General features: G+C 41.4%; 1 protein-coding gene and 1 pseudogene across 1 annotated transcript; one reads left to right on the forward strand and one right to left on the reverse strand.

The window, feature by feature from the left end:
• The first annotated feature begins 396 nt into the window (after window positions 1–396).
• Window positions 397–6378, forward strand: LOC132885389 (leucine-rich repeat-containing protein 15-like). The gene is made up of 2 exons (XM_060920036.1): window positions 397–1135; window positions 1695–6378. The coding sequence occupies exon 2, from the start codon at window positions 1703–1705 to the stop codon at window positions 4313–4315; it is 2613 nt and encodes an 870-aa protein (XP_060776019.1). The 5' UTR covers window positions 397–1135; window positions 1695–1702; the 3' UTR covers window positions 4316–6378.
• A 10985-nt stretch (window positions 6379–17363) lies between these two features.
• LOC132884515 (leucine-rich repeat-containing protein 15-like) lies at window positions 17364–19037 on the reverse strand (annotated as a pseudogene).
• Between the last annotated feature and the right edge of the window lie 404 nt (window positions 19038–19441).

Below are 19441 nucleotides of genomic sequence, written 5' to 3' on the forward strand. Positions count from 1 at the left end.
CTCCACCCACATCAGGAACTGTTACACCGACCCTTGGCACGAACCTGACTTTGATTCTCATCTCAAGATTTGGATTTGTTTACCAGTTTGCTTTGCACCTGCTCTCCCCTACCTTTGCATCCGTAAATGCCTGCACTCTGACAATGACTCTGTGAAATGGATTAAACTAACATGATAATGGTATTAATCCTTATCAATATGCATGCTTTAATTTTTATTTCTGTATTTGATATTGGAAAGAGTTCAAATCCTTGATAAAATATAGATTTTAAAATGCAGCCTTTTTATTTGGTAACAGAATGCTGGGTAACTTTGTCTTGTTGAATTTAGATATTCTAATATTAAAAAATAAATAAATAAATAAATAAATAATCCATAGATTGTCCACAACCTATCAGTTAATTATAAAACTAGATGGCACCAGTTTATGGTTGCTAATATCAGATTATCAACTCATCCATTTTTATTCTTACATGTATATTCTTTTCATTCTTATTGGATCATCTATAGACTGTTATCTCAGCCAGAGCTACATCACCATTTCAAAGTTGGTTCCTGTGGAATCTATTAAAACGCTTATAATAGAATAGACTTTTATTATCATTGCACAGTGTCGTACAACACAATTGTAGGAGCTTGGCTCAAAATAGTGTACAGAAACAAATAACATAATAAAACAAAAATAATTAAATAAATAAATAAAACAAAATATAAAAGGTGGCATTTTCAATGTGCAATACAAGTTAAAACTTTCAATAAAAAAAGTTCTTAAATAGTGCAATGGTCCTTTAAGTAGGTGTGTGTGTGTGTGTGTGTGTGTGTGTGTGTGTGTGTGCGCGCATGAGTGAATTGAATTAAATTATGACATGTTGTTGAAAGGTATTAAAACGCTGATATGTTGATGACAGTCAATCTATAAACATGATTGAAAATATATTTAAGAAAAAAAAGAGGAGGTCTAATATCCTACTCGATGAAAGTACAGTTTCTTTATTTACAGGTCTTATCTCTGAAAACAGAAAATGACCTGCCCACACTTCTCAGGGTGTTCATGTATGTTGGGGAAAGAAGATAAGTACATTACACAGCAGCACGTGCTGACATGAGTCAATGTTTTGGAGCTGCATATTATAAGGTAAATATTTTTTATATCTTATTGATAGACACATGATATTTACAGTATATTGCTATGTTGATAACTATCACACCAACATTTTAGGATGTTAATATTGTGAACCATTGACAGTTAGGTATTTTAGTCTGTATCCACTTGGACCTGATCATTAAGTTTATTTTATATTACAAGAACACATAGTACAGGCAGTCAAATATTTAAGTCTTATTTGCATGTACAAACAATGACAACATGATGTAAGAAAAGAAACATCATGGTGCGTGTTTTTTAACAAAAAATAGAAAAAAGAACACAATACAGTGATGTGAATTTTATTTCTTTCACATAACAGCATGTCCTGATGTGTATCATTTTTCTTATATTATTAATGACCATGTGCTAATTTATGAATCCATAATGACATGGAATGACTATGAAATAAGGTAGTTCCTGTTATCACATATACTATATCATTTCCTCACTTTGTCTTGCAGTTAATGAAACAAAGAAATGCATCTTGTTTTGATAAACACAGATTATATATTTTGACATTCACTCAGTGCCTATTAATTATTTGCAGGTATAAGCATGACAATATTCATATATTTCTGCATTCTACTCCACTTCATCTGCTGTTCTGCCACTCAGGAGAATAAGACTTCAGATCTTTATCCCAAAGATGTGACAGCAATTCCAGAAACACTGAAAGCTGGAGCCACAAGCGTCTATTTTATGGGCAGTCAGATTCATGTCATACCAAAAGGAGCATTTTCCAAAAACCCTCAACTAGAGAAAATCGCGTTTTCTGAGACACCTACAGCTTCAGTAGAAGAAGGTGCATTTGAAGGTTTAGAACATCTCGATACCATTGAAATTTCAGATACCCAAGTGACATCTCTACCTGTTGGTGTTTTTAAGAATCTGACCAAACTTTGGAAGTTGATTCTGACATCAAACAAAATTCAGAGCCTAGAAAATGGACTGTTTCATGACAACAAGAATCTTGAAATACTCCGATTGCAAGAAAACAGAATTTCAACAATTGAAGAGGGAACATTCGATCCCTTGGAGAAACTCACAGAACTTAATCTTGGAAAAAACAATCTTACTTCCATCTCATCATCTCTTTTTTCAAAGCTCAATCAGCTGAAAACCTTTAGGTTGGATGGGAACCAGCTGACATCAATACCTGATGGAATTTTTGATAATCTACCAAATCTGAAGGAAATAGCCATACACACCAACAGAATCACATGCATACAACCAAATTTGTTTCCACGTAAAAATATATTGACAACGCTATTATTAAACAATAATCTCTTGACTGAACTTCCACCTGAGCTATTTGTGGGTTTCTCTGCACTCAAAAAGTTAACACTGAATCATAATCAGCTCACTGCTCTCCCACCTCTACTTTTCAGAGACGTGCCTACAATACGTTACTTGTTTCTGAACAACAACAATATTACATCTTTACCTGCTGAGATTTTTCAGTCACTGAAGCAACTTTTTAAATTAGACCTGTCCTCAAATCAGTTTTCAACTCTTTCGGGAGATTCTTTTTCTGGACTTGAGAAACTTTCTGAACTGAATCTACGGAATAATCTCATTGTGTCACTTAAGCCTGAAGACTTCACAAACCTAAAATCTCTTTCTACCCTCAAACTAGATAACAATAAGTTGAGAATGATTCCACAAGATGTCTTTGATTCTCTGCCAAAACTTAGGAAAGTATTTTTGAACAACAACACATGGCACTGTGACTGCAACCTGCTCCCCATGTATAAGTGGATGAAAGAAAATGAGGATAAGATAAAGTCTTCTTCTCCGGAGCTTTGTCAGTACCCAGAGGATTTGAAAGGCCAATCAATCACATCTTTAAAAGAAGAACAACTGATATGTCCCACAACTCCAACCATTGCAACTATTTCAACAATTTTGTCAACAACCACAATTGCCCTAATAAGAATTACCACTTCTGTCGTGACTTCAAGTACAGCAACAACAGCTTCACTGACTCCAACACACATCACCACTCAAACAACACCAACCACTCCTTCCCCGACCACCACATTAGAAACCACTCAACCTACAACTACACCATCAACCACTTCTTCTACAGCTGCTCTTATGACAACATTCACTACTCCTTCCCCAACCACCACATTAGAAACCACTCAACCTACAACTACGCCATCAACCACTTCTTCTACAACTGCTCTTATGACAACATTCACTACTCCTGACCTGACCACCACATTAGAAACCACTCAACCTACAACTACACCATCAACCACTTCTTCTACAACTGCTCTTATGACAACATTCACTACTCTTTCCCCAACCACCACATTAGAAACCACTCAACCTACAACTACACCATCAACCACTTCTTCTACAACTGCTCTTATGACAACATTCACTACTCTTTCCCCAACCACCACATTAGAAACCACTCAACCTACAACTACGCCATCAACCATTTCTTCTACAACTGCTCTTATGACAACATTCACTACTCCTTCCCCAACCACCACGTTAGAAACCACTCAACCTACAACTATACCATCAACCACTTCTTCTTCTACAACCGCTCTTATGACAACATTCACTACTCCTTCCCCGACCACCATATTAGAAACCACTCAGCCTACAACTACACCATCAACCAGTTCTTCTACAACAACTCTCATGACAACCACAGAAATCCTTATAACAACCACAACTTCAACTGCAGTATCCACCACTCTAGCAACAACCTCACCACCAACTACTTCGATCACAGAACAAATCACTACATCTGCAGCTTTAACAACCTCTGTTACAAAAGTTCTGAGTCCAGAGGCCACAACAACAACTGCATTCTTTACTACCCTCACAATCCGAAAAATAGAACCTGCCTACATCACACACAGGACTTTTATGTGTACTAGTTTCTCCAACCATCAGTATCCATCTCCTGGAATGTTTTCCTCCTCACCAGCAGGAGCCTCATCATGCAAGGCCTTGTTCATTTCCTACACAGCATTGTTAGTATTTGAGATTTGCTGTACAGTTGTACTCGCCAAATTTACATACTCACTGTATTGTTTGCTCCAAGAAAAAGAAAAGTTTTCTTGTAATGTCAACCTCACACGCTTCTCCTATACTAAATCTATGACACAACAACCATGCCAAGAAACTGAGACTGTGGCTCTGTAAGACTGTGTTTGAATAAGTATTCACTCACATGAACTTTTCCACATTTGTAGTCTTACAAACCTCAAAATTAAATTCATTTTATTGCTGGGGGTGGGGGGAGATGGGTGTCAGTATAGTTTTCAAGAAAAAATAAAGAGCAAAAAAGTTTGATCTAACTGCAATGTTTTGTAAAATTGTCAACACTAAAACTATTACACAAAGACCACTCCAAGAAACCGAGACTGTGGCTCTTTGAGACTGTGTTTGCATAAGTATTTACTAGCTTGAACACATTTGTAGTCTTACAAACCTCAAAATGAAATTAATTTAATTCGGTTTTTTTTTTTTTGGGGGGGGGGGGGTCCAATATAGTTTGCAAGGAAAAAAAAGACTAAAAAAACACATTTGATCAAACTGCAAAGTTTTGTAAAATTATCAATCAGGGTTTGGCTACATGGCACAATTCTCCACATGATGCTACCACCACCATGCTTCACTGTGGGGATGGGGTTCTCTTAATGATAAGCAATGTTGTGTTTTCTGCCAAACGCTCATTTGCTTCTCTGACCAATGCATTCTCATGCAGTCACCAATGCTTGGTGGACAGCCTCCACTAGGAAGAGTTTATAAATAGTTGGCAAACTATATACTGACACCCCCCCCCCCCAATTCATTATGATGGGCTTTCATCAATATTAGAACAGAAATTGTGTTATGGTTATTTATCCTTTCTTTAGATTTCATTGATTTTTTTTGTAACTATGTAAAAATAGTTAAATGTGTGCTACACTATATAGCCAAAATGATGTGGACCCCTGACCATCACATCCCTATGTGGACCTTCCCCAAAGTGTTGAAAGTTGAAAGCAAACATTTGTCTAGAATGTATTTATATGGTGTAAGATTTCCTTTCACTTGAATTATGAGGCCCAAATCTGTTCCAGCATAACGATGCCACTGGGCACAGATTGAGCTCCATGAAGACATGGTTTGCCAAGGTTAGAGTGGAAGAACTCAAGTGGCCTGCACAGAACCCTGATCTCAACCCCACTGAACAACTTTAGGATTAACTGGAACAGTGACTGCACCCCAGGCTTCCTCACCCAACATCAGAGCCAAACTTGACTAATGCTATTGTGGATGAATGGGCAGAAATTCCCACAGCCACACCCCAAAATCTAGCTGCAAACCTTCCCAGAAGAGGGGAGGTTATTATAACAGCAAAGAAGAGAACAACTTTGGTATGGGATGTTTAAGAAGTATACATGGGTATATTCATCAGGTGTCCACATACATTTGGCCATACCATGTACATTCAATTGACTTTCCATCCTGTCCTGGCATTGTCATAATACTCATCTCATCTCATTCTCATTATCTCTAGTCGCTTTATCCTTCTACAGGGTCGCAGGCAAGCTGGAGCCTATCCCAGCTGACTACGGGCGAAAGGCGGGGTACACCCTGGACAAGTCGCCAGGTCATCACAGGGCTGACACATAGACACAGACAACCATTCACACTCACACCTACAGTCAATTTAGAGTCACCAGTTAACCTAACCTGCATGTCTTTGGACTGTGGGGGAAACCGGAGCACCCAGAGGAAACCCACGTGGACACGGGGAGAACATGCAAACTCCACACAGAAAGGCCCTCGCCGGGCCCAGGGCTCGAACCCAGGACCTTCTTGCTGTGAGGCGACAGCGCTAACCACTACACCACTGTGCCGCCCTGTCATAATACTAATAGACTAAATAACATTATTAATGTATTTGCTTTATACTAGATTAGAGTGTGCCCATACAAATCACAGCATATACTAAGCCCTAAAAATGTCAATATTTTGTAGAATTACTTAACACTTAAGGATATCCAAAGTACTGGATTTCTCTATGGTTTACCTTTAAAACACAACTAGGTGAGTATACTACATGGACTTGAGGTCAGAAGTTTACAGACACTCATCATGGGCAGGAATGTCATGGCAATTTTGATCTTTCTTGATGTTTCTTAATTTCTTGATCTGTTCTTTTTTTGATTGTACAAAATACTGTACAGCTTTAATTAAAAAAAGAGATGCATGGATTTTATTTTATTTTGTGTTTTCTGAAATCAACACAGAGTCAAAATTATCCAGTCAAAACTTCACATACAACACACTTAATATTTGGTTAAATGTCTCTTCGCAAGATTTACCTTGACCAGATGCTTTTGTCATCCATCAACATGCTTCTGGCAGAATTGTGCTTGGATATTTGATCACTCTTCTTTGCAGAATTGGTAGAGTTCAGTCAAATTTGTTGGTTTTCTGTGGGATCAAAGTAATGCCAAAAGGATGTGTAAAAAATTTGCAGCTGTAGAAATAATTTGTGCATGTTTGAAAAAGTTTTACGCACACAGATAATTGGACCATGTTGCATGGACACAAATTTCTGACCTTGACATGTGACACTCAAGCCACTAACTTGCGAACCACCTCTTTGCGAACCACCTCCCAAAGAGCTCCCTCCGGGACCAAAAATCCATAATACTTGGCCCCGGTGGGGGTTCGGGCTCAGGCTCTGGACATGACTTCGGCTCTAGGCTAGGAGTAGGCTTGACCTCGGGACTTGACATGGATTCTGGACTGGACTTGGGCTCTGAAGATGACATGGACTCTGGACTGGATTTGGGTGTGAACTCTGAAGACAACAAGGACTCGGGCTTGGGTTCTGTAGATGACTCGGTTTCAGGACTGGACTTGGGCTCGAGCTCTGAAGACGATGAGGACTCGGGCTCAAGCTCTGAACTCTGGGCTCAGGCTTCATAGAGGGCTCAAACTGTGGACTTGGCTCAGACTGTAGACTTGGCTCAGACTGTGGACTTGACTCTCTTTTGAACTCTGATGCTGGCTCCGGTACTGGTTCTGGAGCAGACTCTGATGCTGGAGCAGGCCCTAGCATGGGAGCAGACACTGGCTCCACCTCTGGCTCGGGAGCAGACGCTGGCTCCACCTCTGGCTCAGGAACAGACGCTGGCTCCACCTCTGGCTCGGGAGCAGGTGATGGCTCCAACTCTGGCTCAGGAGAAGGCACTGGCTCTGAGTCTGGCTCCACCTCTGGATCGGGAGCAGGCGCTGGCATGGGAACAGGAACAGCTGCTGGCACGGGAACAGCTACAGGCATGGGGACAGGAACAGCTGCAGGCAAGGGAATGGGAACAGCTGCGGGAACAGGAACAGTTGCAGGAACAGGAACAGCTGCAGGCATGGGAACAGGAAGAGCTGCTGGCTCTGGCTGAGGAACCAGCTCAAAAGAGGTAGCCTCCTCTGCTGTCTCTATATCAGCCACTGGGGGAGCTCTGGGGCAAAGGTCTCCTCAGCTGAGTCAGCCTCAGGAGTGGTTGTCTTTAGGAGGCGCTCGAGAGCAACGGCCTCCTCCGCTGCATCAACCACTGGCCTGATTGACCCTCCCCCAAAATTTTCCTCCTTTACTAAGGATTCATATATAAACTTGAGCATGGCAAAGAAAGTCTGAGAGTTACCAAGGCATGGGTGTTCCACCCAAATCAGATATTCCACCCATCTGTGTGCTCGTCCAACAGTGATCGTCAGGATGAAGCTCACCCAGATGGGTTCAGGTGGCTTGGACTCTAGGAAGTCATCATAGAGAACCCCACACTGGATGCAGAATCCACACGGATGATATTCTTCATCGTATGGCATAGGAGGGTGAGCATCGTTACGTCGGCAGAAATATATGGCTAGCGACAGGAACAAGGAAACCCGGAAGCAGCATGGGATAGCAAATTGATAAGTATCTGCTCTATCCGTTTTGGGTGAAGTATTCTGTCAGATGCGCGAGAGAGGTGAATGTATGTGCAGAAGTGTTTATAATAATACAGTGCGATCTGTACTTGATACACACACAAAGCAAACAGTCCAATTTGGCAGGCAAGGTCATAAATGAGGAAACAGGCAAAGGGCCGATCGAGGCACAAACAGGATGTTGGAGGTAAAATGAGAACGAGAACTAGAAATGGGAACAGGAGTCGAGAAACCAGGAAAACCACAAACATGGGAAACAAGGCTAAGTTATGCGCACTGAACATGGCATAATACTTCGCATCGCATTCAGGGTTGTAAGGAGAAAGCCACTGCTCTCCAAAAATAACATTGCTGCTCGTCTGCAGTTTGCTAAAGATCACGTAGACAAGCCAAAAGGCTATTGGAAAAACCTCGCTGTTCACAGCTGACACTTGACCACACCTTTGTTGCCACATACCCCCACCATCTGACTCAGGCCAGGGAGATGTCCAGCATTGAAATGGTGTTAACTGGGTAGCTGAGTGTTTAAGTGAGTTCCATGCATACTCGGCCCAAGGAAGGAGGTGCGCCCAGTCCCCCTGGTTATGCATGCAGTAGATCCTCAAGAAACAACTGATCTCCTGATTTGCTCTCTCTACTTGGCCATTTGACTGGGGGTGATAGCTAGACGTGAGACTTACAGATACTCCCAACCTCTCCATGAAGCTTGTCCAAAAATGTGAAATGAATTGAGATCCCCAGTCACTGACTCTATCCTTGGGGATGCCATAGTACCTGAAGACTTGTTGAAATAAAAGCTCTGCAGTCTGAGAGGCTGTGGGGATGCCTGACAACAGGATGAGTTTCAATGCCTTTGAAAATCTGTCGATGGTTACCATTATAGTGGTGTTGCCTTGAGAGGGAGGGAGATCTGTGATGAAGTGAATTGCTAGGTGTGACCAGGGTCTTTGAGGAATTGCTAGGTGTGACCAGGGTCTTTGAGGAATTGGTAGAGGGCATAATTTGCTGGCGGGGGGGGCGGTTCTTGGAACCTTCTCTTGAGCACATTCGGAACATGAAGTGATGAACTGGTTGATTTCTGTGAACTTGTTCTCCCACCAGTACTTGTTCCTTAACATTTGGTGCATGTGCGTTGACTGCCCAGATGTCCAGTGGTGGGAGATGTGTACACCCAGGTGATGAGTCTGTTGTGAAGATGCTTGGGTACAGTGATGCTTGAAAGTTTGCGAACCTTTTAGAATTTTCTATATTTCTGCATAATTATGACCTAAAACATCATCAGATTTTCACACAAGTCCTAAAAGTAGATAAAGAGAACCCAGTTAAACAAACGAGATGAAAATATGATACTTGGTCATTTATTTATTGAGGAAAATGATCCAATATTACATATCTGTGAGTGGCAAAAGTATGTGAACCTTTGCTTTCAGTATCTGGTGTGACCCCCTTGTGCAGCAATAACTGCAACTAAACGTTTCCGGTAACTGTTGATCAGTCCTGCACACCGGCTTGGAGGAATTTTAGCCCATTGCTCCGTACAGAATAGCTTCAACTCTGGGATGCTGGTGGGTTTCCTAACATGAACTGCTCGCTTCAGGTCCTTCCACAACATTTCCATTGGATTAAGGTCAGGACTTTGACTTGTCCATTTTGTCCACTTGTCCACTTGTCAGTCCAATTTCACTTTGAATTGTACATTAACTTTATTTTTCTTTAACCATTCTTTGGTAGAATGACTTGTGTGCTTAGGGTCGTTGTCTTGCTGCATGACCCACCTTCTCTTGAGATTCAGCTCATGGACAGATGTCCTGACATTTTCCTTTAGAATTCACTGGTATAATTCAGAATTCATTGTTCCATCAATGATGGCAAGCTGTCCTGGCCCAGATGCAGCAAAACAGGCCCAAACCATGATACTACCACCACCATATTTCACAGATGGGATAAGGTTCTTATGCTGGAATGCAGTGTTTTCCTTTCTCCAAACATAATGCTTCTCATTTAAACCAAAAAGTTCTATTTTAGTCTCATCCATCCACAAAACATTTTTTCCAATAGCCTTCTGGCTTGTCCACATGATCTTTCGCAAACTGCAGATGAGCAGCAATGTTCTTTTTGGAGAGCAGTGGCTTTCTCCATGCACACTATTGTTGTTCAGTGTTCTCCTGATGGTGGACTCATGAACATTAACATTAGCCAATGTGAGAGAGGCCTTCAGTCGCTTAGACGTTACCCTGGGGTCCTTTGTGACCTCGCCAACTATTACACGCCTTGCTTTTGGAGTGATCTTTGTTGGTCGACCACTCCTGGGGAGGTTAACAATGGTCTTGCATTTACTCCATTTGTATACAATCTGTCTGACTATGGATTGGTGGAGTCCAAACTCTTTAGAGATGGTTTTGTAACCTTTTCCAGCCTGATGAGCATCAACAATGCTTTTTCTGAGGACCTCAGAAATCTCCTTTGTTTGTGCCATGATGCACTTCCACAAACATGTGTTGTGAAGATCAGACTTTGATAGATCCCTGTTCTTTAAATAAAACAGGGTGTCCACTCACACCTGATTGTCATCCCATTGAATGAAAACATCTGACTCTAATTTTACCTTCAAATGAACTGCCAATCCTAGAGGTTCACATACTTTTGCCACTCACAGTTATGTAATATTGGATCATTTTTCTCAATAAATAAATAACCAAGTTTAATATTTTTGTCTCATTTACTTAACTGGGTTCTCTTTATCTACTTTTAGAACTTGTGTGAAAATCTGATCATGTTTTAGGTCATATTTATGCAGAAATATAGAAAATTCTAAAGGGTTCACAAACTTTCAAGCACCACTATACTCAGAGACTTTCAGCTGTGTCAGAGTCCCTATAGGAAGGGGAGGACTTTAAGACCCAGGCAGTGCACCAGATCTACATAATTGAGTCATATTGCTCATCATCTATACAAAAACCTTTGTAATATGAGAGTTTAATTTTTCACAGCTATTTTTTATTTATTATCATGATCACTGTCTGACATATACACCCCTTTTGAAAAGTCACTAAAAGAGGTCATTGTTGAAGAATGGAAAAAGATTGATGTTGCAAAATGTCGCCAACTTGTTCATTCCATGCCTAGAAGACTTGGTGCTGTCAGTGAAAATTATGGAGGCCATACAAATTACTAGATGTAGTAGTTTTTGTTGTGGGGTGTACTCATTTTTGCACCACATTAATTTGAGTAAAACTGAAAAAATGTGTAATCTAAGTTATATAATTAACCTTACTTTCACATTATAAGTTAAACAGATGTTATATTAAACTTTGTCTTGTCAACATTTTGGAAATTGTTTGTGTTCATTGAGATATTATTTAAAATGTTACTTTTCAAAGGGGGTGTACTCATTTACGCTGAGCACTTATATATATATTACACTATATTGCCAAAAGTATTTGCTCACCCATCCAAATTATCGGAATCAGGTGTTCCAATCACTTCCATGGCCACAGGTGTATAAAATCAAGCACCTAGGCATGCAGACTGTTTTTACAGTTTGGAGCTGGCCCCTTCCTCTTCCAACATGACTGTGCACCAGTGCACAAGGCAAGGTCCATAAAGACATGGATGACAGAGTCTGGTGTGGATGAACTTGACTGGCCTGCACAGAGTTCAGCACAGACTGTCATGAAGCAGCCTATCAACTGTGTCATCAACATATCAATCAATGTTTTAATACCTTTCAACAACATCAATATCAAATGCATAAATACAAATGAAAGCATGAGTATTGAGAAGGATTTGTGCCATCATCATTTTAGTTTAATCCATTTCACATACTCATTCAAACAACACACATCCAGTGTTAAATATAACTCCACATAATTCAACACAATTTGCATGTATTTAAGTATATACTGTACAAATAAGAAGGTAAAATAACTGAATTTATCTAGATATAATAAAAGCACATACATTCATGCATGCTGTACTGTGCAAAAGTCTTAGGCACATGTAAAGAAATGCTGTAAAAAAAAGGCTTAAAATAAGGAAACGAAAGGTTTCAACATACATATATATATATAAAAAAAAAAATCACCTTCTCACCCCCGGCGGGGGGTGGGGGGGTGGTATCCATGTCATCCTCAAGCTCGGGTCCTCTACCAGAGGCCTGGGAGTTTGAGGGTTCTGCGCAGTATCTTCGATGTTCCTAGGACTGCGCTCTTCTGGACTGAGGCTTCAGATGTTGTTCCTGGGATTTGCTGGAGCCACTCTCCCAGTTTGGGGGTTACTGCCCCAAGTGCCCCCACTACCACGGGGACCACGCAACCCTTGACCTTCCACATCCGTTCCAGCTGCTCTTTCAACCCTTGATACTTCTCAAGTTTCTATGTTCCTTCTTCCTGATGTTGGCGTCAGCTGGGATCGCCACATCTATCACCACCACCCTCTTCTGCTCTTTGTCCACCACCACTATGTCCGGTTGGTTAGCCAGGATCTGTTTGTCAGTCTGGAAGCTGAAGTCCCACAGAACCTTGGCCCTGTTGTTCTCAGCCACCTTCTGTGGTATGGCCCATTGGAACTTGGGTACTTCTATTCCATACTGGTTGCAGATGTTCCTGTATACTATCCCAGCCACTTGGTTGTGCCTCTCCATGTACGCTGATCCAGCTAGCATCTTACACCCTGCTACTATGTGCTGGACTGTTTCAGGGGCTTCTTTGCACAGTCTGCATCTTGGGTCTGCTCTACTCTGGTAGATCCTGGCCTCTATGGCTCTTGTGCTTATGGCCTGTTCTTGTGCTGCCATGATTAGTGCCTCTGTGCTGTCTGTCAGTCCTGCATTATCCAGCCACTGGTAGGATTTCTTGATATCAGCCACTTCCTCTATCTGACGGTGGTACATGCCATGTAGGGGTTTGTCTCTCCAGGTTGTCTGTTCCTCCTCCTCCTCCTCTGCACTCTCATCAGGGTTCTGCTGCCTGAGACATTCACTTAGCAGTTCATCCTTTGGGGCCATCTTTCTGATGTATTCTCGGATTTTTGATGTTTCATCCTGGACCGTGGTCTTGATGCTCACTAGCCCTCGGCCTCCCTCTTTCCGCTTAGTGTATAGTCTCAGGGTGCTGGACTTGGGGTGGAACCCTCCATGCATGGTGAGGAGCTTTCTAGTCTTGATATCTGTGGCTTCTATCTCCTCCTTTGGCCAGTTTATGATACCAGTGGGGTATCTGATGACTGGTAGTGCGTACATGTTGATGGCTCGGACCTTGTTCTTACCATTCAGCTGACTTTTCAGGACCTGCCTTACTCTCTGGAGGTATTTGGCTGTGGTTGACTTCCTTGTGGCCTCTTCATGGTTTCCATTAGCCTGTGGGATGCCAAGGTACATGTAGCTGTCTTGGATATCACCTATGTTGCCCTCTGGTAGGTCAATCCCCTCAGTCCGGATCATCTTGCCTCTCTTTGAGACCATCCGGCCACACTTGTCCAATCCGAATGACATCCCTATGTCATCGCTGTAGATCCGGGTGGTGTGGATCAGTGAGTCTATTTCTCGCTCGTTCCTGGCATACAGCTTGATGTCATCCATGTAGAGCAGGTGGCTGATTGTTGCCCCACTATGGAATCGGTACCCGTAGCCGCTCTTCGTGATGATCCGACTGAGGGGGTTCAGGCCTATGCAGAACAGCAGTGGTGATAGCGCATCTCCTTGGTATATGCCGCACTTGATGTTGACTTGGGCAATGGGTTTTGAGTTGGCCTCTAGGGTTGTCTTCCACATTTCCATTGAGTTCTGGATGAAGGTCCTTAGGTTCCTGTTGATCTTATATAGTTCCAGACATTCCAGTATCCATGTGTGTGGCATTGAGTCGTAGGCTTTCTTGTAGTCAATCCAGGCAGTGCACAGGTTGGTCTGTCTCTTCTTACAGTCTCGGGCAACTGTTCTATCAACCAGTAGCTGGTGCTTGGCTCCTCTGGTGTTACTGCCAATTCCTTTCTGTGCCTCGCTCATGTATTGAGCCACATGCTTACTCATTTTTGCCGCAATGATGCCTGACAGGGCCTTCCATGTTGTGCAGAGACAGGTAATTGGCCGGTAGTTGGATGGGATGGGTCCCTTCTGGGGGTCCTTCATGATTAGGACTGTCCTGCCTTGGGTTAGCCATTCTGGGTGGGTTCCATCCCTCAGCAGCTGGTTCATCTGTGCTGCTAGGCATTCATGGAGTGCAGTTAGCTTCTTCAGCCAGTACGTATGGATCATATCGGGGCCTGGTGCTGTCCAGCTCTTCATCTTTGACACTCTTTCTTGGACATCTGCCATTGAGATGGTTACTGGTTCTTGCTCTGGGAGGTTGCTGTGGTCAGCTCTTAGGTCCACTAACCATTGGGCATCGGTGTTGTGTGATGCCTTTCTTTCCCATATGTCTTTCCAGTATTTTTCCACCTCAGCTCTTGGTGGGTCTGACCAGTTGTTGTTCCCCTGCCACTGAGAGTACACCTTGGCTGGTTCAGTGGAGAGCAGCTTGTTTATTCTCCTGGCCTCTCCCTCCTTGGTGTATCTCTTCAACCGGGTGGCCAGAGCTGTTAGTCGCTGTTTGGCAGTTTCGAGTGCCTCTGGTATGGAGAGTGAGTTGTACTTCCTGGGTGCCCCTTTATTCACCATGTTCCCTTTCTGTAGTTCAGCTAGCTGGCTAACTTCTCTCCGTGCTGCCTTTATCTTGGCCTCTAATCGTCTCTTCCATGGTGGATACCGAGCCCACCTTGTGTCCAAGCAACTCCATGATTACTGTTGCTGTACTGTGTATCAGCTTGTTGGTTTCAGTGATGGTTCTTGTGGAGATTGTCTTCAGAGCAGCATTCACATCTACTAGTAGATCTTCTGAAGGTACTTGGCAACTCAGCTTCTGTATTCGTCGGGGGCTCCAGGTTTCCAGTTGGGTCACGATCTTCCTTCTCAGGTCAGCAGCTCTTGTGTTGAGGCTGTTAGCTGTTGGGGCTTGGTACCCAATCTCTGGTTGTGGGGATGATGACATCTCCCCACTTCCTTGCCGTAGCATCGTTGTTGTATTTCATTAATCTCTAGTTGTGATAGTAGATTTCGATTACGGATGTTGGAACACTGGGCTGTTTCTTTGTTAGCCTTGATTGTGGGTTTCGAAGTATCCAATGGTCCCACATTCGCTGCATGTATCCCCTCTCTCTGGGATTGCTTGTATAGTAGCATTCCTCGTCCATCGATGTCTTGTTCCAGTCGCCCATTTCTCATCAGTTTGCCCTGGTTCCCTAGCAACTGACGCAGACCTTGTTGACCCGGGCGACGTCTGAGCCAGTATGACTCTATCAGTTATGTCTTCACTCATTCCTGAGGTAGGCTGATATATCATGAGGGGTTTTGCCTAAGGACCCTTACTGGATGATGTTTTTGCCCCGACCGGGATTCGAACCCCGATCTCCTGCGTCGTAGTCAGTGAGCATTACCACTGTACTATATATGGGACTATATATATATATATAGCCTGGGCCCACCCATCCTAAGTGTGACGCAACACGAGGGCCTGTTGTGAGCTTAGTCTGGCAAGGCAAGCTATCTCCAGCTCTTCCAAGCTCCCGAAAAATCGGGAGCCAATCAACTTTGAGCATCTCCAACGGCCCTGGGTAGAGGCGTGTTCAAGGCAGTGATGTAGTAGAACTGCGACCGGAAGCCATAGATTGTTTACAGAATCTATGCCGGAAGTGCTTCATTCACTAGAAACATTACGAACATGGAGCAGCGGCAAGCCTTTGACACAGCGGTAGATGCTGTATTGAAAGCATTCAACGGGAAGTTCTCATTGAAAACGGAGCAAAGAGCAGCCCTGGAGGTATTTATCTTCTTCCTGTTACTCAAGCAGTTTCCGTCGCGTCACATACGTCAGAGAAAAGAGTGATGTGATTGGTTTAAGCTTCGTCACAGCCTTTTCTGGCTTTGACCAGTAGCAAACTGAGGCATTTCAGGGAGGCGGGTCAACCACGCCTTTGGGAAACGGTTGGGCTTAATATCTTTGCCAGACCAAATGCTCGCAGAGCTTTGAAGTCGCGTTAGCCAGACTAATATATATATATATATATATATATATATATATATATATATATAAAACCTTTCGTTTCAACATTTTGAAATGAAAATGTTATATATATATATATATATATAAACAGCAGGAAGCCATAATAAATTAAACAAAGTCAATATTTGGTGTGAGACGACCCTTTGCTCATATTTTAAGTCGTTCAAATTCTGTAAAGTTGCTTTGCGACAATGTTTGTTAAAAGCGCTATATAAATAGACTTGACTTGACCTTTGCTTTAAAAAATAAAAAGTAGTCTCAGTTACAGTGAGTGCAGTTTTATAAGGAAATGAGCTGTAGGTTTTACTGAGCATCTTGCAGAACCAGTCACAGTTTTTCTGGACAATTTGACTGTCACACTCGGTTCTTAATTTTGCAGCAAATCCTAGTAGCCTTCATTATGTTTTCTTTTTTAATCTACAAAGTGTTCTCTTATGGAATATGCTGCTCAGATACAATTTTTTTTTTCTGTAACATTTAAGTTTGTGCTGGAAAAGGAGCATTTGGAACTGATTTTTTTTTTTTTTTGTACTGACTCAATAATACAGAATTCATAAAATAGAAAGCCTAAGAGTTTTGCACAGTACTGTGTATAAAATTATATATTACACACACATGGCACATATACTATACTGTAAAGTAAAGATGCCTTCTTAAATCATAATGCAATTAATTGTCCTATATTACAAAAAAAAAACAAAAAATGAAACAAACAAACAAACAAATAAAAAACCTTGATAAACTTCATAAGGTTAACCATGAAACGAAACAAATTCAATGATGACCAATATTTTGTATCAGTGGTCTCAGGTACACTGCACAGTTTTATAAAGAAATTGGCATGTTTGTGTTCTTGCAGGTAATCCCTGCTCGCCAGCCATTTTTGCAGGTTGGAAAAGTAATGTTTGGAAACTTCTTTTGGATTAATTAATTAATTTTTTTTATCCGAGTAAATGTAATGTGGTGTATGTGTCATAAAATCTGAAAATTTTTATTACCACTTCTTTGAGGGTTCCCTCCATTTCACTTTACTGCTTATAAATGTGGAACAATGAAATGTACATGAATGTTTGTTTTGTTAATAAACTGTCAGGAACTTTTGTGAAATTATCATCTTACTCAAAATGAGCTAAGCTTATTCGGGTACAATTTGTGAAAAGCAACCAGTAATTTAAAACAAGCACTTATTTTATGTTGAATACAAGATCTTATTTGATCATATCCCAATGGTTTCCATATAAATTTGTTTCAGAAACTCTACTTTATATCACAGGGGTTTTATGACTGCCCTTTTTGTTCCTCCTCCAGCAGACAACAAAGATGAAAATACTGACAATGGCAACAGTGCAAACTACTGCAATGATGATCGTATTCATTTCCCATGAACCAAAGACAAGCAGTCCTCTCTCTAAGGTTCCTGTTGAGTTATCTACTTGTGTAAAAGTGGATCTGTTAAAGGGATGACTTAAAAAGTTTATTATACTGGTGTTTATCAAATATGAAGCACTAAAGCACACAAGGGATCTGATATTTTTTACTTTATCTGGATATTTCTTTAACCAGTCTAGAAGTGGATCAATGTCCTTGTCACACTTCCATGGATTTTCAGTTAACACCACACTGTCAGTGTTGGCTAATGAGTCTAGAAATTTCTTTGGTAAACAGGATAGAGAGTTGTTTTGAAGCTCTAGCTGGCGTAATTCATGAATGCCATCGAGCAGCTTCTCTGGAATGGACTGAATTTTGTTGTTTTCCAATGATATTTTGACCAACTTTGGAAGGCCTCTGAACACTCTTTCATCAAGACTCGTCAAGCAGTTAGTGTGCAAAGAAATTTCATTCAGCTCATTCAATCCATTGAATGCACCAGGAGAGATATGTGAGATCTGGTTTTTGGTCAGCACCAGGATGCGAGTTAAATTGCTCAATACATTTTTCTCAAGCCAGGTTAACATGTTGTTATACAACCACAGATTCTGCAGTAACATGGGCCCAAATGTGTTATTAGCTAGACTCTGGAATCGATTGTCAAAAAGTGAGATCTGCTATAGATGAGGGAGTTTCAAGAAGATTCCTTCAGGAAGGAAAGACAACCGATTATTAGAGAGGAAGAGTTTCTGAAGCTTCTGCTGACTTGCAAAAAGGTCTGCTGGTAAATTTGTGATAACATTGTCTTGCAGATGCAAAGCCTCCAGATTAACCAGGTCGTCAAATGCATTGCCTGGGATCACCTCGAGGTGGTTATTTTCAAGGGACAAGACTTTAAGCTTGCGAAGTCCATGGAAAGTTCCGTTCTGCAATTCCTTGATGCCATTTTCTTGCAGCAAAAGGATCTCCAACTGAATTAGATCCTGAAATGCATCCTCTGGAATAGAACTCAAGTTGTTTCTGCTTAGGTCTAAGTGTTTCAGAGACTGAAGAGGTGTTAACAGGGATGAAGGAAGTTTATTTAGACTGTTGTTCCTCAGGACCAGGTTGTTGAGTGAGTGTAGGTTCTGAAACAAGTCCTCAGGGAGAGAAACCAGCTCAGTTCCTGAACACACTAAAGTGGTGAGTTTGTGTGTCTTGTTGAATGTGTGAGGCTTCACCTCATTTATACTCGAATTATGGATTGTAATTGTTGTCAGAGTCTCAGAAATTGCATCAAAATCAGCAGGTTTCAATGAGGATATGCTAGTATATGAAATGTGCAAAACCTTTGTTGTTGATGGAAGAGGGGATGGAAAGTCTTTACAGTGATAGCCCATGCATGAAGTCTCATTTTCATTGCACTGGCAATGCCAGGAGTATTCCCAAACAGCATTTACAGCACAAATACAAATAATTATATATTGTCCCACATCCATGGTTTCCTGAAAGAAAATAAGAAACAATTTGAGGAAATGGACCGTCAAATGATTTTCATACATTTCCTTGGTGTGAAATCTTTACATTATATACTAAACAAAACAGTTACAAAGTTACATGCGAGTTAAATATATATATATATATATATATATATATATATATATATATATATATATATATATATATATATATATATATATATAAAGTAGAGCAGCGGCTACAATTGTCAACACCTTAAAGATCTTTTGGTCATGCAAAAGTAGAAAAGATTTTCAATATATAAATTGTGCATGAATAGTTACTCAAACCTCCACTGGGGGGAAAAAAAAAAGAGTTGATTCCTGATTACTTAGCGTATCAGTTCACATGACACTGTTCCATAAGTATTGACACCTTCGTCCAC

Source organism: Neoarius graeffei, chromosome 4 (genome assembly GCF_027579695.1).
Source record: "Neoarius graeffei isolate fNeoGra1 chromosome 4, fNeoGra1.pri, whole genome shotgun sequence".
Classification (NCBI taxonomy): Eukaryota; Metazoa; Chordata; class Actinopteri; order Siluriformes; family Ariidae; genus Neoarius; species Neoarius graeffei.

What these genes read in the sequence shown, in the direction of transcription:
- LOC132885389 (XM_060920036.1), top strand. Translation starts at nt 1,703, where the DNA reads ATGACAATATTCATATATTTCTGCATTCTACTCCACTTCATCTGCTGT.